The sequence below is a fragment of the Copadichromis virginalis genome, linkage group LG7 (genome assembly GCF_057382275.1).
Source record: "Copadichromis virginalis isolate Kocher_CV1m ecotype Utaka linkage group LG7, C_Virginalis_male_GT1.1, whole genome shotgun sequence".
In the NCBI taxonomy this organism is placed as follows: domain Eukaryota; kingdom Metazoa; phylum Chordata; class Actinopteri; order Cichliformes; family Cichlidae; genus Copadichromis; species Copadichromis virginalis.
The window spans coordinates 1,890,486-1,913,382 of NC_140624.1; the positions used below are offsets into that span (position 1 = coordinate 1,890,486).

The 22,897-nt window shown below is 42.3% G+C and overlaps 3 protein-coding genes and 1 non-coding gene across 5 annotated transcripts; 3 read left to right on the forward strand and 1 right to left on the reverse strand.

Moving 5' to 3' along the window:
- The first annotated feature begins 345 nt into the window (after positions 1–345).
- Positions 346–8,358, forward strand: tgm2l (transglutaminase 2, like). Its single transcript, XM_085461130.1, has 15 exons — positions 346–425; positions 899–1,069; positions 1,871–2,101; positions 2,289–2,407; positions 4,520–4,648; positions 4,795–4,972; positions 5,152–5,293; positions 5,387–5,490; positions 5,845–5,987; positions 6,119–6,218; positions 6,310–6,455; positions 6,533–6,662; positions 6,772–6,932; positions 7,255–7,391; positions 7,848–8,358. Exons 1-15 carry the CDS (start codon positions 410–412, stop codon positions 8,029–8,031), a joined length of 2,091 nt encoding a protein of 696 aa, XP_085317256.1. The 5' UTR covers positions 346–409; the 3' UTR covers positions 8,032–8,358.
- A 2,570-nt stretch (positions 8,359–10,928) lies between these two features.
- trnal-cag (transfer RNA leucine (anticodon CAG)) lies at positions 10,929–11,011 on the forward strand. Its single transcript has one exon. It is a non-coding gene; the product is annotated as a tRNA-Leu (tRNA).
- Positions 11,012–11,775: 764 nt separating this feature from the next.
- On the forward strand, positions 11,776–20,001 carry pllp (plasmolipin). The gene is made up of 4 exons (XM_085461133.1): positions 11,776–12,348; positions 16,543–16,713; positions 17,752–17,862; positions 18,868–20,001. Exons 1-4 carry the CDS (start codon positions 12,187–12,189, stop codon positions 18,973–18,975), a joined length of 552 nt encoding a protein of 183 aa, XP_085317259.1. The 5' UTR covers positions 11,776–12,186; the 3' UTR covers positions 18,976–20,001.
- Positions 19,951–22,202, reverse strand: arl2bp (ADP-ribosylation factor-like 2 binding protein). 2 transcript variants are annotated; one of them, XM_085461135.1, is made up of 7 exons: positions 21,912–22,202; positions 21,572–21,641; positions 21,234–21,295; positions 21,055–21,161; positions 20,875–20,960; positions 20,628–20,724; positions 19,951–20,472 (listed from the first exon to the last, which is right to left on the reverse strand). In XM_085461135.1, the coding sequence occupies exons 1-7, from the start codon at positions 21,928–21,930 to the stop codon at positions 20,374–20,376; spliced, it is 540 nt and encodes a 179-aa protein (XP_085317261.1). In that variant the 5' UTR covers positions 21,931–22,202; the 3' UTR covers positions 19,951–20,373. The 2 variants fall into 2 exon arrangements, with proteins under 2 accessions (XP_085317261.1, XP_085317262.1); XM_085461136.1 differs by lacking the exon at positions 21,912–22,202 and adding an exon at positions 21,772–21,841.
- Positions 22,203–22,897: the final 695 nt, after the last annotated feature.

Consider the following 22,897-nt stretch of genomic DNA (forward strand, 5'->3'; position numbering starts at 1 on the left):
GGTGTTATAATTCAGCCCACTCTGATTGGTATTTGATGGGTTTTGTTTTTCCGTTGTGTTTGTTCAGCGCTTTGGTCGACGTGAGTCGCTATTTCTTTATAAATGTGCAGAATGAAGTTTATATTCTTGTTTTTCTCTTGATTTCATTCTATTTGTTACAATGACTAAAGACTCAAGAGAGATAATAAAGAGCCTCTGAAGCTTTCACTCATGCCTACACCCACAGAGGAGTGTAATTTTTGGTATGTGAGAGGTCACAGAGGGAGGAGAAGCAGCATGACCGAGTGTTTGGGGGGTGAGTGTGTGTCAGATAAGTGGGAAGTCCTCTCTAGAGCATAAATACATGAGCCTGGTGGACATCGAGCACGAATCTGAGACAGCGTGAAGACATTTGGAGCAGATATTCACAATGGCCAACCACAAAGGCAAGTGAACGTCTGCTGCTGACTGCAGCTATTACTGCTAGTACAAAATTAGTTTGGATTTTAATGTGTGAGAAATGTGCTGACGGGTGAATCAGCATTTGGGTGCTACAGGACTCGTCCTGGGTCCCCACCGAAGGCTTTCACAGCTTTTGAGCAAAACTAGGACAGGAAGGAAGGCAGCTATGCATTGAGAACAAATACGTGTAATTTTGCAGATTATGCAAAGTTAATACTTTGTCAATAATCTGATTTAAAGGGAAGAAAAATCAACAGTTGGAAAAATCATAGGCAGAGCAGCACAGCCGACGTACATCTTGACTATGATCATGGACTTGACTCTTAGCAATGTCGCAGCTTAAAAAAAGCTGAAACTCCCAAGTCTGTAAATGTGTTATTTGGCGATATGACAGAAACCTCTATAAGCCTGATATCAGTGCATGACCGATGTCCAAACCTTCTGCTGTTTGTCTTAGGTTTGATTAGTGATGTGGATCTGAGAAGTCGTGAGAACAACTCGGCACACCGCACCAGGGAGATCGATCAGAAGCGCTTGATTGTCCGTAGGGGTCAGCCCTTCTCCATCACTGTGCAGTGTAATGGCTCTTTGCCCCCCAAACACCACTTGGATCTAGTCCTGCACCTCGGTGAGTACAGGCTGACCAGGAAGGAGCTGTAAAGATAGAAAAGATTAAACTCAAGTCTTCTGGGGAACATTGCAAAGAAAGCATCTTGTTTTGGAAGATTTCTTTAGTCAGTCAGCACCTTATAAGAACTGTAACTCATTAATAAGTCAGTATCAGTTCGTACGTCCTTCCTTATGCCGTCTCAATTTCAACTACAAATTGACTTAATTACATAACAAGTTACAATATTGGTTTTAATGTATATTTATACAGTTATACACAGCTTGTTTGTACCTTTGTAAAAGAAGAAATCTTATACAAACACTGATTGTTAGTAAATATTGTGTGTACAATAGACTGTACTTTTACCTTAAATTTAAGTTTTATATGTAGCAAAACTGGGTCTACACAAGTCTATTGATCGTCAAAGGAGCTTGCAAGGAAAAGCGTCTGGACTTCTTTAAGTTGCTTGAAGACGTTTCACCTCTCATCCGAGAAGCTTCTTCAGTTCTAAGGTCAAATGGTGGAGAGTCCCAGATATAAACCTAGTGGGAGTTTCCCCCCACAGAGGGACAAAAGGACCCCCTGATGAGGTGAAACGTCTTCAAGCAACTTAAAGTCCAGACACTTTGCAAGCTCCTTTGACTACGATGAGCTGGATGACTGAGAACCTTCACAGACATAAGTCTATTGATCCCCAACACTGAACTCCTGATCATTAAAACAGTTCAGATTTATAACCATCACTTGCTGTGTAAAGCTGAACACCTGTTCCATACATGCTGTTGTTTCTGACCCAGAAGGCTTTGTTTGTTTCACCAGGTAAGAGAGACGAGGTGGAGATCAAGGTTCAGAAGGTGCATGGAGCTGGGGACAAGTGGTGGTTTAACCAGCAGGGAGCACAAGATGAAATGCTGCTGACTCTGCACAGTCCAGCAGATGCTATCATTGGCCAGTACAGTCTGGCTGTGCTGCTGATGTCACCGGACGGACGCGTTTTAGAGAAAAAGGACAAAATGAGTTTCCACCTGCTCTATAACCCCTGGTGCAAAGGTAAAGCGTGCGCTCTCTGTGTGTCTGATTGCTTCAGCAGGTCAGACTGAAGCCACTGACACACTCTGAGTTTCATTTGCTTTTTCTGCGATTACGATGAATTAAATTCCACAATAAGCAAAATGATCAGATTACAACTGAAGATTTCATATTAGCAACACTGTCGTGGTCTTTATGCGTTTACCAGATGATGTGGTGTATCTGCCTGACGAGACTCAGCTTCAGGAGTACATCATGAACGAAGAAGGAATAATCTACATGGGGACCTGGGAATACATCAAAAGCATTCACTGGAATTATGGACAGGTAACACACACAAACATTTAAAGTGTGACTGTGCTGAATACATCTGTGTCTGTCAGCCCAGTGGGGTGTGACAAAGCGGGCGAGAAGACCATTTGTCTATATTCTTAGTTAACATTCTTGTTTTGATTTAACCATATTTCACACGTAGTCTGCAACAGGCAAACATCTACTATCCTGGGTTTGTTTATGTTTTGCACTTTTACAGATTATATAATATAACATCTTAGTTTAAATCAATCCCTACAAGTTTGTTAAGTTAACATGTTCTTCATTTCAACTGTTAATTTGTATTGTTTACAACTTACCTTCTTCTTCTTTTACGTGTTATTGGCGGTTGGCAAACAACTGCATGGTGCATTACCGCCACCACTGCTATGGAGTGTGGACAGAAATCATGCTCAAAACAACAACAAAAAAACCACTTCATATCCTCCCAAACAACCTTACTTCTCTCAAACTGAAACAATGCCTGATAACACTTATCCCCCGCCTCCCTCTGTAGTAACCCTACAACATCAAGTTTCATATCAATGCTACTGAGATTTCGGACCAACCGTCTCCTCTCTACCGTATATTTCCGACACTGCAAAACAACATGCTCCAAAGTTTCATCCGCTCCACAAGAATCACATTTCCCTGAGGCATGCTTCCCTATCAAGAACGGTGTGGAATTCAAACCCATATGCCCAAATCTCAGTCTTGACACCACCTCCTCCTCTCGCCTACTCCTTCTTGTGGATCTCCTCACTCCCACCCCCCTTTGAATTTTATATAACCACCTTCCCCTCCTGTCTTCGTCCCACTGTTTCTGCCATCTACCCCTCATTTCGAGCTTAATAATACTCTTTACTTCCTCCTGACCAAAATTCACCACCAGATCAACTATCTCATGATTAGTGGCTGCCTTTGCTAACCTGTCCGCTGCTTCATTCCCCCTTAACCCCATAGTGAGCCGGGACCCAATCAAACACTACCGATAGACCCATCATATGTATCCTGACTTACCTTACCTACCTGTCTTCCAGAAACAAAAGAAGGAAATGTAGTTTTACTTCCTGCTTTATAGCTTCTGGGTTCATCTGAGGTCACAGGAAGAGACCAAGTGCAGAAGGGGAAGAACTCTTATAATTTAATAAAGTTGGTTTTAGAGGGTTTATGAAGAAATGGATTTATTGTTGTAATATGTATTGATTACAGCAATAGAGTTTATGTTGCCAGTAAAGAGGAGCAGTAGAGGTTTGAATATAATCATGTTCATCTTACCTACTGAATGGAATAGTCCAGAGGAGAAAGTGTTTGGTTAAGTGGACGATTTAAGCAGAAGAACTCAGGTGTTTCAAGAGAAAGGTCCAGGTCAGTGTAGCTGTGTGCAGTCTGACCTTAATTTCCACTGATTTAAGTTCAGTTATGTTTATTTGAACTGAGTTAATTATAGAGTTGAGTTTCTTATTTGTTTCTTTGTAAATATTGTTTGGGTCACAAAATAAATCACTTGCTACACTGGACAGCATCAGTCTCCTGCAGTTCTTTGACCGCTTAAGTCGAGTCCTACCACAGGGGGCTGGTGTGAACTGTCACAGCAGTGTGGCAGAGACTCTCAGGCTTTGGCTGGATCTGAAAATCTGTCAGTTGTCTGGAGGAAACATCTGGATGCGATGTGTCAGAATGTAACCAGACCACACAAACAAAGGCTCACCCATTCACAGGTAGCTGCGAGGGCAGAGAGGATGACTAACAGGCAGACTGTGGGTGTAACAGATGCACACGTACAGTGGGGGAAATAATACGAATCTGTGGAGGGAGCTGAAGCCTTGAGTTGCTAAGGAGCAGCCAATAAACCTGAAGGAGTGTTTCTGTTAAGAGGGGTGGACCAAAATCCCCCCTGACATGTGCGGTTGTCAGAAAGGGTTTCTTCACCAAGTACTAAGTTATAATCTTCTTGAGGATCAAAAGTCATCAGCACAGAATCCAAAACTTATTTCCCCTACTGCACACACTGGGCAGCCGATGGGAAACATTTAGTATTTAGAAAAAGGTTCTTCAGGAAATCTCTTTCCTGTTTTTAGGCGCTCTTCTATGGCCTCTCTCACTGGCGTTCTCCTTCTCCTGCAGTTTGAGGACTATGTGATGGACATCTGTTTTGAAGTCCTGAATAACTCCAACGATGCTCTGCGAGACTCACAGATGGACATTGAGCAGAGATTTGACCCCGTCTACGTCAGCAGGATCATCACTGCAATGGTGAGAAGCATTTCTGGCTTCGGCTGAAAATAATGTTAACGGCTGGAAAACATTTGGTTTCATTTGTGTGAGCACATGATGAACATGATCTGCAGCTCATGAATGCCACAGCAGCGATCCTGAGTCTGATAGGTGAACTCTTGCAGGTGAACTCTAATGATGACAGAGGAGTGCTGACTGGGCGCTGGACTGAGCCGTACTCTGATGGAGTTGCACCGTACCGGTGGACCGGCAGCGCACCGATCCTCCGTCAGTGGAGCAAAGCTGGGGTCAGAGCAGTGAAATATGGCCAGTGCTGGGTGTTTGCTGCTGTTGCATGTACAGGTAACACAGACTTCCCTGCATTCAAGGATAGCTAAATCATTCCTTTAAAAGCATCCCTTCTGTAGCAGTTGTCATTTAAACTACTTCCATTGTTCCAGATCTTCAGCACAAACACATTCACAACATCAGATGTAGAAACAAATCCTTTGTCTCAGTTGGAGCGTGTGATCTTTTCACAGTGCTGCGCTGTCTGGGAATCCCAACACGCCTCATCACCAACTTCTCTTCAGCTCATGATGTCGATGGAAACCTCTCTATAGACTTCCTGTTGGATGAAAACCTGCAACCACTGGAGAGCAGAGGAGGGAGAGACAGCAGCTGGTAGGATCACAGGAACGCCTACGATCAGAAAAAATACACAAATATGGCATTATCTAACGGGAGGTGATACGTTTTCCGTCCTCACGGTTTTAGGAATTTCCACTGTTGGGTGGAGTCTTGGATGAGGAGAGATGATCTCCCCAAAGGAAATGATGGCTGGCAGGTTTTAGATCCCACCCCTCAAGAACTCAGCGATGGTACGGTCCTAACGTTTGATGTTTTAGTCCACATGTTTTTCTGGTACTTTTCTGTGTAAACTCATTTCTGTATTTCATCGTTATGAACGGCTGTGAGGATTATCACCGCTGCCTTTCTTTAGAGCTAAAACAAAGATGTTGATAGTTTGACTTCCACTTGAAAAAAATACTTTTCAAAACCTTATTTAGTTCAGAAAAGTCCCACCGTTGTTTCCTGAGTGTCAAAACTTAGTTCCAGGTGGACTTGGGTGGTCATCAAACTGAATAATAATTGTTAAAAGTGTTTTGATGTCACTTAGTGATTCTCTACTGATGCAGGAAATGCTTTTAAATAAATGGACGTTTGTGCTTCAGGGGTTTTCTGCTGTGGTCCGTGCCCTGTGACGGCCGTCAGGGAGGGAAATCTGGGAGTGAAGTACGATGCTCCGTTTGTGTTTGCAGAGGTGAACGCTGACATCATCCACTGGATCGTTCAGAGAAATGGCCAACGGAGAAAAGTATGTGTTGTTTTTGTCAGTTTTTCTATCTTCCAACTCATAAAGCAGTAACCACACACACACACACACACACACACACACACGTTTTTATAACAGATAATCATTTCTAATGGTCTCTCCGACTTCCACAGATCAGAGTGGACCAGACCACTGTGGGTAGGAACATCAGCACCAAAAGTGTTTATGGGGACTTCAGAGACGACGTCACTGTGCAATACAAATATCCTGAAGGTTAGTTGGAAAGCAGAACACACGCAGGAGCATATAAATAACGTTTACATGAGTTCATGGCAGTTCTTCATGAAAACTCTCTTCTCCACAGGATCCAAGAAGGAGAGAGAAGTGTACGAGAAGGCGGGGCGTCGGGTGACAGACGTCCTCAGTGACAGCTCAGAACCAGGACGACTGCAGCTGTCCATCAAGCACGCCAAGCCTGTGTTTGGGACAGACTTTGATGTGATTATTGAGGTATGGACTATTCACACTGCAGCTAAATGAGTGGATGAACTAAACCTGAATTCATGACACAGTCTTTCTGTCAGTAGGTGAAGAATGAAGGAGACCAGGATGCTCACGTCCAGCTGACCATGCTGGCTACGGCTGTTACTTACAGCTCTCTCTATCGGGGGAACTGCCAGAAGCAGACCACCACTGTGATGGTGCCTGCTCACAAAGGTCAGCAGCCTAGATGAGCTCTGACATGTTACAAAGTAACATCTCAGCTGCTCTTGTAATTCTGTAAGAGCTGGATGCTGTTTGATGCTGTGTGTTTGTGTGTTACCAGCTCAGCAGGAAGTGCTGCGTCTGCGCTACGATGACTATGCCCAGTGTGTCTCAGACGATCATCTGATCAGGGTGAAAGCATTCGTAGAGGCTCCAGGCGAGAACGAGCCCCTCCTGTCTGTGACTGACATCCCACTCAGCAGACCTGACGTCTTCATACAGGTGGGAACACCTGTAGAGGTCACCTGGGTTATTATAGTTTTATATTTTCTAACACGTTTTAACTTTTTGTTTGTAAGTCAGAGCTGGTTTGTTTGTCCCAGTTCAGGTTTTTTTGTTTGAAAATCTTTCACTTTAGTTTTTACTAGTTTCAGTGTTGGTTTGAGTCTTTTCAGTTATTATTGTGTGGAGGGGACACGTCAGAGGAAGACTTTGGAAAATCAGTATTCCAGTAAAAACTCTTTGTGAATGCAGTTGATTCGCAGCCTTGTAGACATTCAGTTTCAGACGTTCTAGAACACAGAGCGGTCTCCTCTTTCTCCAGGTTGCTGGGAAGGCTTTTGTTCGTGAACAAGTAAAAGCTTCCATCTCCTTCACCAATCCCTTACCAGTTCCACTGAAAGGAGGTGTGTTCACTGTGGAGGGCGCAGGCCTACTCTCTTCCACTAAGATCCATGTTAGGTAAGTAATGGGTCTGCTGTTTAGAACAAAAGTTTAGCCCACAAAGCAAAGCTTGTCGCGTGTATGAAGAATGAGGCAATGGGTCCAACATTGGGAAAATGTGGGATAAATGAGTGCGTGGGTGGGCGTTGTTACATAGAGACTATAAGTATATACTTATAGCAGCCCTCTCAATCACTTAAAAGTATCAGTATTTTACAATCTGCCTAGCGCAGTAGGGACTCGCTGTGGTCATTTGGATCCCTCAGTGTAATAATACGGTTTTTCTGGGCCAGGACAGAGTTGGTCCAAAGGCCAGTCCTTGAACAGGGATTTTTCCATGTGTGAACCAGTGGCTTGATTGTAATAAACTGCCCTTGTAGGTTATTCCTGATGACTTTAATGTGGCACTGAGGCACAAATACAGCAGTCAGTAAAAAACAAAATAAAGAAGAACACATGCATCTTCTCTTCCAGTGGGGACATTTCTCCAGGACAGACGGTGTCCATTGTGGTGTCCTTCTCACCCATGAGGACTGGGGTGAGGAAGCTGCTGGTGGACTTTGACTCTGACCGACTGAAAGATGTCAAGGGAGTCACCACAGTGGTCGTCCGCAAGAAGTACAGAAATATCTTTGCTGAAATTACCGAATTTTATTAAGCAACCTTTAAATAATCTGAGACGTGTCCTGTGAGCGGATGAGCCATCGAGCAATCCGCATGTATGTGGAATAAAACATGTTCCACATACATCAGCCTGTGAAAGTCCACAAATACATGATGATAAAGCATTAGTTTGAAGCCACTATGTGCCAGGTATGAACATTTCTGACTTTGCATTATCATATTTTGCATTTTGTTTCGGCTTCACTGCGTTAGCGTCTCATTTCTTGCCTTTGACTTTTGCGGTTTGGTTTTTCTGCTGAATTTTGGCGCCTGGCCGACAGTTTAAAGGTTTCTAATAAAGGAAATTCTGTTGTTGTTTGTATTTTTTTTGTTTCTTTTTCACTGTTTGTAATCACAAAGTTCAAATGAATGCACTTTTATAATATTTGTGTTTCAGCCAATATATAAAAACATATACAGAAGTTTTTTCTACCAGTTACTTTATGTCTGTGAAGGTCCTCAGTCATCCAGGTCATCGTAGTCAAAGGAGCTTGCAAAGAAAAGCGTCTGGACTTCTTTGAGTTACTTGAAGACGTTTCACCTCTCATCCGAGAAGCTTCTTCAGTTCTAAGGTCAAATGGTGGAGAGTCCCAGATATAAACCCAGTAGGAGTTTCCCCCCACAGAGGGACAAAAGGACCCCTGATGATCCTCTAATCGCCTGAGACAAGGTGGGAAACTGGGTGTGGGTCCCAATCAGCCAGAGTTTCGGGTGTGTTCATTGTGAAACCTGGCCCGACCTTATCATGTGATGTCCTGAGGTCAGATGGCCCAGGATGTGAGTGGGCGTTAAGGCGTCTGGGAAGGGAACTCAAAACTGGATTATAGATGGCAGAGAGTTGGTGTCGTAAGCCCCGCCTCCGTTCAAAGATGGTCGCTCACAGTGGACATAGATGCTTCTTTCACTCCTCTTTCAAACCATCTGTCCTCTCTGTCCAAAATGTGAACATTGGCATCCTCGAAAGAGTGACCTTTGACCTTTAGATGCAGATGGACTGCTGAGTCTTGTCCTGTGGAGGTGGCTCTTCTGTGTTGTGCCATGCGCTTGTGAAGTGGCTGTTTGGTCTCTCCAATGTAGAGGTCTGAGCATTTCGGGAAGCTTTTATTTTGGTATTTCCGTTGATCCGTACAATAAATTTGCATATTAGCCTAAACATTTAGATTTAACTTTTAACATTTATATTTAACATTTAACTTTTAGATTTAATATTTAACATTTGATGAAAAGTTACAAATATTTTACTAAATGTTGGAAAAAATTACTCGAAAAAATATGTTTTTGTAAGGTTTTGAGCTAAATGTGGAAAAATGTTGCCGTTAATTTCAGCATATTTCACTTTACAAACGGCGCCCCATAGACTGCGGGGCTTTGGAAACAAATTAAAACGTACAGCTCTGCTATCACTTCCAGCATAAATGAAGACAGAAAACTAAACAGCAGTGACGTTTGTAGGGTTACTGAAGTTTGGCTAGCTGGTATATAATGATGTGCAACGTGACCGCTAGCGACACAGCTATGTTAGCATAATATAAACAAGCTAACTTTTTTTCCACTGGATAAAAGTTACCGTGAGTGTTCTCGGTGGTCAGGAACAAATGTAATCGCATGGCAGGATGCTGTAAAAGGACCAAACTTCAGCCAGGAGAACAACTGAGATAATCCATCCACATATGAGGTTAGTCATTCATATACTGCTGCATGGGCTGGGCTGTAGTTACATCCTATGATTTTAAAAACTGAGCTTAAATAAATGATTAGTGGTAATAAAAGCCGAGGGAGGTCAACAGTGATCACTGACTGTTTTAGGAGCTTTTTGAGATCAAATAGAAGAAAATACATAACATTAAACATGTTAACAACACAAAAGCCATATTAAACGCAGACTACTTTAGACCCGGAAGTAGGATTCATCACGTCATCACTTAACGACCGGATAGTGGCATTGTAAAGCGCTTTGGGTGCCTTGCCTATATAGCGCCTTGAAAAGCGCTATATAAATCCAATCCATTATTCTCAGGTAGGATGGCCTGCTTTGGAAAGTCTGAGGAACTCTCATCTATACAGTTTTATATATAAGGTGATACTTGGGTTGCTGCCTTCTTATATATGTTCCCTGCTTGCAATGAAACATGCTGGTCGGTATTCTCTTCGTCCGCATGGTTACTTGTTGCTTTCTGTTCCATTTGCCCAAACTGAATTTGGTAAAAGAGCTTTTGTTCGTTTAGCACCCTCGGCTTGGAACAAACTGCAGAAAGAATGGAAAATGACTGAATTCATTGCATTAATTGTTTTTAAATCTAAATTACGAATCCTTGAGGACAAGCCCATAACATGCAACTGTTTCAATTATATCAATTTGTTATTTTAACTGATTTTTAAATTTTTTATTAGAATTTTATTGAATTTTAATTAATTAATTCATTATTTTTTTCATTTATGTTTGCATGTGTGTTGTTGCTGCCTGTGTTTAATTGAGTAATTTCTGTAACTGTGAGACACTTGCTGCTGCTCTTGGCCAGGTCTCCCTTGAAAAAGAGGTTTTTAATCTCAGTGGGATCTTCCTGGTTAAATAAAGGTTAATAAAATAAATAAATAAATAAACTTGAAATGGGAGAGAATACGATTATAATAATATGGGAAAGAAAACTGAAACCGTATAGGTAATAGATAGAGGGTGACTGTGTAACCTGTGTCACGTGGAGTCATTCCGTGAGACGCTTATTAACCAGAATCACCAGCAGAGGGAAGGCGAGGAAACCGGAACCGATGTTCCGCTAAACAGAAAAACGTTTCCGTGCTCAGTCTTTACATGATTTGAGCAAAAAAATTAAAAATAAAATAAAACTGCATGTAGAGCTATATTAACCAGATTTTGTTGACGCGCTATTATAAGTCAGGATGGCCGAGCGGTCTAAGGCGCTGCGTTCAGGTCGCAGTCTCCCCTGGAGGCGTGGGTTCGAATCCCACTTCTGACATCACCTTTTTGTTTGATTGTTACTTCTAAAAATGTTTTACATGTTTAAAACTGTTTCCACACGCTCAAAATCAATGTTCACTACACCACAAACACTATAATACATAATATTCAAATAGATGGCATGTCTCCCAGGGAGAGGATAAGAATTTCAATAATTAATTAATAAAATTTAGTTAACATAAATTTATGGAGATTTTGTTTCTCATTATATCATCAGTGAGAAAAATATTTCTGGCTTTAATGTTTTTTTCTTTGCTTCTTGTTTTGGTCTATTTATGCAGTAATTCTTTAATAGTTGCAAAGAATTAAAATTATTTCTTTTTAATATCTCCATATTTTTCAGTGTATTCCGACTGTTTAATCTTTCAAGCTACGGTCTTTATGAACAGCACAGCAAATAATAAAGAAAGCGACAGAAGAAAAAGCAAACAAAGTATGCTGCAATTTTCAAAAGTCACAAAAATCCTCCTTAACTGACAGATTGGGTTAGTGGATTTTTTGAGTTAAACATTGAAACATTCACAGCATCCACCCATATGTGTTATTGATTAAACTAAGGAATGTAGCGTTGTGTCATCCCTTCTTATCAGTCCACAGGGGAAGAACAAACATGTGCGAGCTCCACGCCTAGAGGGCACCACCAGCTTGTGTTGTTTTTTCCTCCCTCCTCCTGGAGTTCAAACACATTAGTGACTGAAGCGCCGCAGGTGAGCAGCCTGCAGGAGCATATGGGAGGTGCCAGGGGAGCAAAAGAGAGCAACCCAAAGCAGATGGGGAGAAGATGACGACGCACTCAATATGTGTGTGGGTGTGTCAGAGGGAAAAGGAGAAGGCAATGTGTAGAGAGACTCACATCGCCTCCACCATTACACACCTGTCAGAGCAGGTGGAGACACTGACAGCTGATACCTGAACCTGGAGGTCTGGCTGGAGGGCTCCTCTTTAACTCAGTGGAGGGTTTTTGTTTCTTTTTTATTTATTTTTTTATTTTTGAAGGCGTCGGGTTTTGAATGATTCTGTTTTGTCATATTTTTTATTTTTCTTGACTATTTGAAGATTGAGATTTGCTGGTGCCTCCAGTCAACGTAGGGATTCGATTTTTCATCAAAACCTTTTATTGAGAACACTTAAGGACTCTATTATTGTGGCACCTGCGTCTGTGAGAGCTCAGTCATGGCAGACTTCCCGTCCAAAGTTACCACAGAGACCAGCGTCCCTAACTCCCAGAACTCCCACGGTGGGAACAGCATCCGAGGGCTGCCTGGAAGCATATCCTCCAGGGTGGACTTTTCATTTATCCGAAGCATCCCAGCTATGCTGATGATCGCTGAAATTGTATGTAACCAACTAAATGATTACTCTTCTGTCTGTCCTGCACTCTGCTCTGTTTAGTGGGAGGGATGCCTACTCTACTTATTTTATGTTCTGAAACCTCTTGCACTATAAACCAGCAGGGCCTCGGTCCATCTTAGCCATTGTGACTTTTGACGGACAGAAACATAAAAATATTTAGTGTTCGAACACAATTTTCACACTGAAGATACAAAAGTAAGTTCCTAAAACAGCCTGTGACTGTAGTTTTTAATAAACAACAACAGCTAATTTAACATTTTGAGGGGGTTGTTTTCAATTCAACTTTATTTATACAGCGCCAAATCACAACAACAGTCGCCTCAAGGTGCTTCATACTGTAAGGTCGACCTACAATAATACATACAGAGAAAAACCCAACAATCATATGACCCCCTATGAGCAGCACTTTGGCGACAGTGGGAAGGAAAAACTCCCTTTTAACAGGAAGAAACCTCCGACAGAACCAGGCTCAGGGAGGGGCGGGGCCATCTGCTGCGATTGGTTGAGGTGAGAGAAGGATTTAATGATAAATGATGGTGTGATTTGTTTATGAATGGCCAATTTAAAATGCTTTGGGGTTGTTCAGCATGGAAAAGCTAATCAAGGTGACTCAACCTCTAGAGATGGACACGCCCCTTATTGCTGAAAAGACTTTAAGTGAATTTTAAAACTGCCTTCGATGCTTTATTTTTAAAAGCACTGAAGATTGTTTTTACTTTGAATGTTTGGAGGTTTTTTGAAGAGTGTTGCATTATGAACATGTTGTACGTTACCTCTGGTGGGAGGTGCTGGAAAGGTCCTTTAAATATGATGCTTATTTTCACCTCCCCTTTTATTGTTGTCAAACTCTTTGCTTTACACAAATTATATTTTTAAAATAATCATTAATTATCTTATACTGAAGCTCGGTGAAGCTCCCGTGTGCCTGAGTGGACTATTTCAAGCATATAAGCCTTTAATGACACAATACAAGAGTAGAAAAAGAAACTTGTCAGCGTCGGTTTATGTTCAGCACAGAGCAGCAACCAAACTAACTAGAACTCAAACATCTGTGAGGGAGACTTTTGCTTTCAGAGGTGGTGGAGATCAAAGCAGAATGTTAGACCTCAAACACAACTCCTTACAAGCTTGAGTGCTCCCCTTACAGTATCTGCTTTATAATTTGATAGTATGACGGTGCTGTTGGTTTATGACAGAACTGCGTTTGCTGAGTTGCCAAAAAAAGTCATAAAAACTTAATAAACAAACACAAGAAGCCCTGAGCTGCAGCTGTTTACCCCACATCGCCTGATGTACAGTGAGGCAATATGCGCGTCTTATCAACCTTTGGACAGCCTGACCCATTTAAACACCGAAGACCATAAATTCCACTGCAGCAAGAAGTGTAATGATCCTTATGGTGGGCTGAACGCAGCTCAATGCAGCTGCAAAAGACTGAACTCCTGTTCACGTGTTTCTCACCTGGGAAGAAACATTGTTAGCATGGATTAACACCCGTGCCTGTCATTGGCAATTTAAACGTTAAAAAGACTAAATGAAGTGATTTGTCTGAGTTAATGATTAAAGCAAAACGTTATTACTTTTCCGTGCTGAGTTTTGCCCGACCTACTACTACAACACCATGAAATGTCAGCAAAAACTGCACCTAATAAAGCCCAGACAGGTGACACGTTTCACAGTCTGAACATTAACAGGGACGCCGCCGTGCACTGTTGTTCCTGCAGTTTTAGTGCAATGCTGGGGAGATCAGTGGAGTGTGACAGGAGGAGCCAAAGACCTCCGCCACCTCTCAGACGTTAGTCAGCCATGTTTCCTTTGCCTAAAGCCAGTACATACCTGAGGGGGGGGGAGATTGGACCGAGGCTGAGAGCTGCTGTCGTATCACTGTTCACCTGGTACTTCACACAATGAGGTTTATCTGGAGAAAAAACGATTTACATAAGCAGACACCATCATTGATTTCATTTTCCAGGCTCTGTGCCACTTTCTGATAGTGAAGCTTTCCGACTGTGCACCGCACAGTAAAGCAGCATGCAGTCATTTTTATTGTTTATAGATAACCAGGAAGGTTTATGGAGCATAAACGGAAACTTGTTGACACACATTCAAATTCTGTGTCATCTGATTAATGGTGCAGACACACACGTCTTTATCTATGACACCAGCAGTCATAGATAAACGGAAAGAGCTCATCACAGGTTTAAGTCACATGACTGATATATAACATAAAGATATTATATTATAATATAAAGTTATCCTGGATTACCTACACTGTATTCCTTCACTGCTGCAAACTTTTGCTGTACCTTGCGTACTCTGTGTATCAGTCCACATCCTGTCTTCCTTCTCTCATCAACCGGTCGCAGCAGATGGCCCCGCCCCTCCCTGAGCCTGGTTCTGCTGGAGGTTTCTTCCTGTTAAAAGGGAGTTTTTCCTTCCCACTGTCGCCAAAGTGCTGCTCATAGGGGGTCATATGATTGTTGGGTTTTTCCTCTGTATGTATTATTGTAGGTCGACCTTACAATATAAAGCGCCTTGAGGCGACTGCTGTTGTGATTCGGCGCTGTATAAATAAAGTTGAATTGAAAACAACCCCCTCAAAATGTTAAATTAGCTGTTGTTTGACGAGCATTTATTAAAACTGAAACACAGCCTTTCTTCCCAGACGCTGTTTCCACAATGAAAAAACAGAAGTAGTAATGTGAGAGTAAAGTTTGCTGCGGCTGAAACATTGTGACATCATTGTTTGATATCCATAATGTTTAGCACCACCTTGTTGATTTTCCATCTCCACATCAACAACATCAACATAAAAAAACAACAAGTTAGTCTCAGCAATATTTTTGCACACATTTTTAAAAACAAACCTTTTTTCATATCTCCATGACTGCATCTTTTCACCTGTCCTTACTCTGAAATTAGCAGAACACGATTAGTCTCCTGTTTCAGGTCTCCAGGTCCTGATGCAGTATTAATATACAACATGCCCTGCACACTCCATTATAAAATGCATTTGCATAATGCATAAACTCCTGCTGCTGTGCTAGAGCACACAGTTTAACTTGAGCGATGTTTGAACTTTGGCCATTAAACGATATATTTAGAACACTTTATGGTGCAGAGTTGTCCTCTCCACTTCATCCAGCTCGACACTGTTTTGCTTTTTTGTTTTAAATCAAAGGTGAATGCCCTCCGTTTCATTCAAGTTCCTCGCTCATTTTGGTAAACACAGTTTACACAGCAGTGTCACAGCAAACTCCCTGGTCGAACATGTGCATCACAGCTGGACTTTACTGTTTTACTCAGGAAGTTCAAATGATTTCCTCTTCCTTCGGTTCAGAAGAGAAAAGCTCGTTATGATGCAGCCGCTTTGCAAAGGTCTACTTAGGAGAGCGTGCTGTGTATGCATGTGTGTAAAAAGTGAAACCTGACCTGTGCATACATAATGGACTGTCATGTCCTTTCTCATGAGACTGAAGCAGGAAGACATGCGTGCAGGGAAAGAGGGACGCCTCGTGTGTTTTGTACAGTACCTGCAAGAGTCGGTCAGACTGACTTTTAAGATCCCCATGAAAACAGTCTGCCCACCTCAGTGTCACAGACAGTCTGTGGTGCTTATCTGGGCATCAGTGACCTCGTCAAGTGCAGTAAACTCAGGTTTCGAGATTATTCTAAAATCTGAGATCTGCTGACGAATATCTGCTGAGCATCGCAAAGCATTTAACAGCTGGTGTTTTCCTCAGAAGTTGATGGTTGAAGAAAGATTACAACAGCCATGTGTACTGTAAATGTTGGTATATATGAATTCTAAGATTTTACTCAAAAATGAACCCATACATAATGGATACAGTTGCTGGAGGTGATTACGTTGTTCTTGCATGCTCCGTCTAACACAATAACTACTGCTTACCTGTGACTCAGCAGATAGAGGCGGTTATCTACCAATCAGAAGGTCGGTAGTTGCCCCATGTGAATGTTAGCCAAGGTATAGAAATGTCTGTTTAACTGGATGGATTCATCGTAAAAAGCACTTTGAGTGCTCAGAGTAGAACAGCACTCCATGAGCACCAGTCACCATTTGTTTGTTTGTTAATAATGTAATAACTGTTTACATAATTTTATTTTTCGTGCCCCCAAACTGATGCACCTGTTGTTTCCTCCCTCTCACCTATTTAGGTTTTTGGGCTGCTCCACTGGGCGCTGATAGCAGGCACCTCTAAAGTGGGAGGAGCGTATGGCTGGGTATTGTTTGTCGCCATCACTCTGTGGATCCTCACCACCATCCTCTTCTTCGTCATCCTGTTTGGTGTCACACAAACACTGCCTGCTGTCCCATGGCCCCTGACGGTATGTGAGAGACGGAGGGCAAAGACGAATAAAGTCAAAGAACGTACACAGAGATGTTCCTTGGCAACATTTTATAAACCACCTGTGACTTCGGGCATCATTTCAGTGCATTTAACTACTTAAAAGTTGTTACATTAGAAAAACCAGGAAACAAAGAATTAATTGTACTGCAGTTACAGTATAATGTGTGTCTCCAGCACAACACACCCTGCACACCTCAAAGTGCAGCACACTTATGATCGTGGCTCAAGAGTTGGGAGTTTGCCTTGTAACCGCAAGGTTGCCGGTTCGAGCCCCGGCTCGGACAGTCTCGTCGTTGTGTCCTTGGGCAAGACACTTCACCTACTGCCTACTGGTGTTGGCCAGAGGGGCCGATGGTGCTATATGGCAGCCTTGCTTCTGCCCCAGGGCAGCTGTGGCTACACCTGTAGCTGCCTCCACCAGTGTGTGGATGACTGGGTGTGTAAAGTGCTTTGGGGTCCTTAGGGACTAGTAAAAGCGCTATACAAATACAGACCGTTTACCATTTATGTAAAATAGGAAAATTGTTTGATTTATGATTAGTAAATAACTTAAAATTACATTATTTGAATTAATTACAGTGTAATGATTCCTTTGTTTCCTGTAAAACCGCGATTCATTACATCCTCAGTCTACTGTTAATAACTTGAAATATTTGTATGTGACTATAATGACATCATAATTTTAAATAAAATATGTTGAAGTTCAGTCTACAGGGGAATTACACCCTTAGTCACGGGTTGTATTAGAAACAGTTACCGGTTCCTTGATTTTGCAGTTTGGATGTTTGGTCATCAGTTCTGAGAGACGGTGCATGAACGTCAGCGATACTAATGTGTACTCTCACAGAGCAACAAAAAGGCTGATGAAGTGGTGACGATGACAAGGCTGCAGAAACAGCTCAAAGACAGAAAGAGAAAAAGACGAGGATGCGAAGCCACAGAGGGGCACAGTGTGGCAGGAAGACGGCGAGTCGTTGTGCATTGATGTAATGTGCGTTTTCTCCATTTGTTTCAGGTGATGGTGTATTTTAGCGCAGCCACAGTCCTCTATCTCACTGCTTTCATCACCAACGCAGCTTATGTGGCTCCCTTCCAATGGTTCTATGGACATTTGGCAGCTGCTGCAGTAAGTCACCACTCACACTATCTCACAAACTAGCCCAATGTCCAGGGAACACAGAACAGCCTTTTATAACGCACTCGGTGTATTTGATTAGGTGTGCCGCTCGCTAGTGCTGTTAGTGCTGGGAACGACCTTTTGTCTTCAGAAGAGCTTAATTTCTTCATGGCACAGATTCCACATGATGCTAGAAATACTGATCCGAGTTTTTCGTCCACGCTATCACAGCATCACAGTTTCTACAGATTCGTCGGCTACACATCCGTGATGAAGGTTTTCCACATCACCAAATCGGAAGGCTTCTCTATTTAATGGAGATGTTGTGACTGTGGAGGCCATTCGAGTACAGTGAACTCACTCTCGTTTCAAGAGGACAGTTTGAGGAACAGATCAGTAATGTCTGAAATAATTAAACCAGCCTGTCTGACACCAACAATCAAAGGCTGTCTTGGCGAGGCCTACACACCTAAACACACTGAGTTCTTGCCAAGTGATCGACTGTTTAGATATTTGCAATAATGAGCAGCTGAATAGGTGTGCCTTATAAAGTGGCAGGTGACTATGACTTACATTGGCAGAAACATCTCCTGTATCAGTGTGTTTTACAGTTCCTCCTGCAGGTCAAAGTCTGTCCTGGTTTACAGCTTTAGCAGAAGCATTGATCACATGATTTCTCACACACACACACTCACTCACTCACTCACTCTCACACACACACACACACACACTCACTCACTCACTCACTCACTCTCACACACACACACACACACACACACACTCTTATCAGAAACTGCCTCTGAGCCACTCCTGTCTAGATTATAGAGGTAAGGTCCCACTAGTACATTGTTTAACCTGCTAAATCACACAGCTGGGCTTGGTATAGATATGAATTCAGAAATATAAACATGACTGTGATTTATGATGGCTGATAAGAATTTCAGACTTTTGCTCAGCTTCCTGGAGTCCCTTCGGCGGTGTAACCGCGTCTCTTCTCATTTTCTTTCGCTGCAGTTCTTTGGTGCTGTGGTGACCTTTGTGTACGCAGCCAGTGCTTTCTTCTCCTACTTGGACTGGAAGGGGGACGGAGGAAACGCCGCCACCAACACAGTGCCGACTTAGGGCTGTGCGGCCAGCGGTGCTGCTCCCAGGAACAAAGCTCACAAAACTCAGATCCTGACTGAGGCAAACCCTGATAATAACCACGAGATGAAATCTGTTCCAGGTGGTTTATTGTTTTAGCCATCCCAGTAATACAGTAAATATACTGTATTACTACTACGAAATGTAATAATCCTAGATTGCATTAAAAATACACTTGAATCATTATGTACATAAAGTTATAAATTTCAGTAATAATTGAACAAAATCTGAAAATGTGAGCAGCATTAAAAGAAAAATAAGCACAGGCTGCATGTGCCAACTACAGTGGAGGGTTGTTTGGTTAGTCTGAGATCACCAGTGGAAAAACCTGTTAGCTAAGGGAGGACCGCAGATCTCGACCTCCAGCTTTGGGCAGTTCTCTGCTGCATTCTGCATCTACCAACAAGAAGAGGAGGATGAAACCGCTGAAAGTTGGCTTCACAGTTTGGGTTTACTGGGCCTAACAGAGCCTTTTAGCAATAAAACCGCCCATAATGCACCTGTAAGAAAATAATCATGATGCTGACACACTGACACTGGATATTTCTGCATGATTCAAATATCGATCCACAGGCGTGGAACACTGTTTTTGTGTGATTTAAGTGAAAGTCTGCTCCTCTCCTGCTGTACTGTACGTGCCTTTATGAACCACGCGAGTCTTTTTGTACCAAGAGTTTGGACGTTGGTGAAATCCTGCGCTGAGTGCTAGAGCTCAGCTACACACTTCAAATAAACGACTGAGGTTTTTCTTTTGTGCTTATTTGAAAATATCGTTTTGTGTTTGTTTGTTTTTTACAGACAATCGTAACAACAACAGCATTTCACCGGAGAAATAAATATACTTGGAAAATGAAACATTTCTAAACACGTAAAAACAATTTGTACCAAAAACTAACTGCAGACACGCACAATCATTTTACATTAAACGTCACTTTGACAAGTTCGAAACTTAAACACTGTTAATATAATTTATATGTCCATGAAACATATATTAGTTCTACTTTACTACTTTCTGAAAAACGAAGCATGTTTGTTTCACAGCACAGGGACAGAAATACTCGACTTCCTGTTTCAAACAGGCCGTTCCAGTAAAAGCTAAACAGAATCACTGCACACGAGTGAAAGCATGAAAATGTGAATTACAGTTGAAGAAATATTAACTTTTCAAGGAGTCACATGCAGTCGAGTGATTGTTAACAGAAAGTGGGCAAAACCTTCAAACTTTCATGGCAAACAGACACAGAGGCTCTTCCACTGACCCCTCTACATAAAACGCAGAGAAACAAATATAAATTATCCGTTACAGACGGAAGATTTACGTTAAAAGACTCTGAATCGAACACTTTCATTAAGGCCCTGGAACAATTTTCCAGAGATTCACTGAGATTCATTAAAGTCAGCATGCTTGGAGCCTCCAAGGTTCAGAGATGTGACCACCAGTCCCTGACTCAGGTCTGGACACCGGCCCTCCTTTTCCTAGAAACACACAAATACATTCAGCATTAATGTACAGTACCCCACACACACACACACGGTTCAAAACTTCATAACAAAGAGCCACGTGTCACAGCTGCCCTGTTATTTAAATAGGGCCACTTTTATAGTTATTCTCCAGCTCACAGAAAACTCACAGCTCTATATTGCAGAAACATCTCCTTGAAAGCCATGAAGTCAGTGAACGTCAGCAACATGTCAAAGATGTCACCTGACACTTCCTCCTTGTGCTGCCTGCAGAGGAAGGAGATAAACTCGTCACTTTTTCAGTGTACTTGTGTGCCACCTTGTGGTCTATTGCAAAATAACATTTCTTACGAGCAACACAACATAACTGACACATGGGCTGCTTTCAGTTCAGGTTCCACTTCTGTCACATCTTACATGAGTAACTCTTTAAAGGTGTCCATGCTGAAGCCGGGAATTCTCTCCATCAGCTGCTGCTCCAGGTATTTTTCCAGCAGGTCAACCTAAATAACAGCCAAGATTCTGCTTTAAGTCAACGTATTTGTAAAAACTGAACATCTCTGTATGACTGTGAGAGTGAAATCTGCCCACACTTACATATTCATTAAAGATGGGCGTGTAGCTGAGCTTGTTCTCATCAGAGTCATCAAACTCACGGTAATGTTTCTCCATGAAAATCTGCTGAATCTGCTGGAAGTCGTCCTCTGAAAGAGAAGCAGTGGACATGTAGAAAGCGCGTGTTCATCACTAACTGGTGGCACTGTCAGTGAACCTACCCATGATGATGTCCTCTATGCAGCCAATAACTCCATCGAAGGCCGTGTCTGCAGCCGAGGAACTGAAGGGAGAGAAGTGAGAGAAATCAGCACAAACTCCACGAGTTCCTGCTCTGTGGTGGATTTTACACAGCAAGAGAAAATCCCAAATGACTCTGAACTTTTGCACCCGTTAAACATGTTTGCTGTACAATCACTCCACCCTGGAAAAAGTGAGAAATCGCTAAAAAGCCCAAAATTACCCTGATATTCATGCCCACGATGAGTGCATCAAATCTGACTTAAAACAGGACGTCAGCTTCCTGCAGACGGTTAGAAAGCGTTTCACAACAACCCACCTGGAAATAGCAAAGTGCTCCTCGTCCGTATCGAACACGTTTACCATGTTGTCTCCACTACTCCGGATTTCTGAGAAGATAAAGCGAGCACACAGGTGAGCACTGCCCTTCTGCTAACACCTGTAAGATAAAACAGGCAGGTAGCCAGCGCTAACGTTCACAACAAACGCAACATCGGCTCTGAAGTGTGTTTCCGTTACTTGCTCTCATCAGAGTCCCCGCGCGAGCAACGTCAGTTAGCCGAGGCGGCTAATCAAAGACGCACGCGGCGTTAAATTGCCGCCATTTCTCATAAGTGAAAAAGTTCATTTACAGAAGTGTCGTGACGTGTTTAACTCACCCGGCTCCCTGATGTCCATGTCGGCTAAACTGCTCACTAGCGTACGTAATCCTGTTACCAAGGAAACGAGTGAACTTTGTGCGCCTTCGTGCTCCGTCGGGTAAAACAAAAACTACCGTATATCGGTTCCCACATTCGAAACAAGTCCACATTTATCTGGAAGGGAAACAGCTGGTACTACTACTAATATTATACATCAAAATGTTCACGAATTTTGCAGATTACACTTGTTTGTTCACCAAATCATTCGCCATGAGGACGATTCACGTTTCTTCCATCAGGCCTGTTACTTTTAAACCGTCACCTACAGACGATCATTAGCCTGTTTTAGCGGAACCAGATGATTGTTGGAGCTTAAAGATGCAAAAAGGAAATACGTATAACTCAGATGCTGCCTGACGTCCATCAGAAGCGCTGAAAATCGGAGATCATATACTTCTTTTGTTCGTGCCACAAGAGAAGAGTGAATGAGACGGTGGATCGACCATAACTTTTATTTTAAAGTATCAATTAAAGTTTTATTATTGATATTATTGCAAATTTAAAATCGAAATCTAAAAGGTCGTATTAATATCGGTAATATTATGTAAAAGTAATTAAAATCATCTTCAGCTGCAACATTAACGTGAGGTATTAACGAATCTGTAATTATCCTGTAGCATAACGTATTATATTTAAAGTACTTCATGTACATTTTTATGCCAAATCCGACTTCGTAGGTTATTATCATACCAAGCAGGATTAGGACTTTCCAAAAGGAGTTATTAAATACAAAATAACGTTTAAACTGTTTTGCTGTGTCACTTTTCCCCCTGACACATCTGTCCTGAGTGCATCGGGCTTCATGTGAGCCTGAGACAGTGCCCAGTGTTTTCTGCACTGTAATTCTTTGTGATAAATTACCAACACACCAAGAGACAAAAACATAGCAATAGATCCCTGACTAATATCCAGAGGAGATGGAGATCAGCTGTTACTTAAAGAGT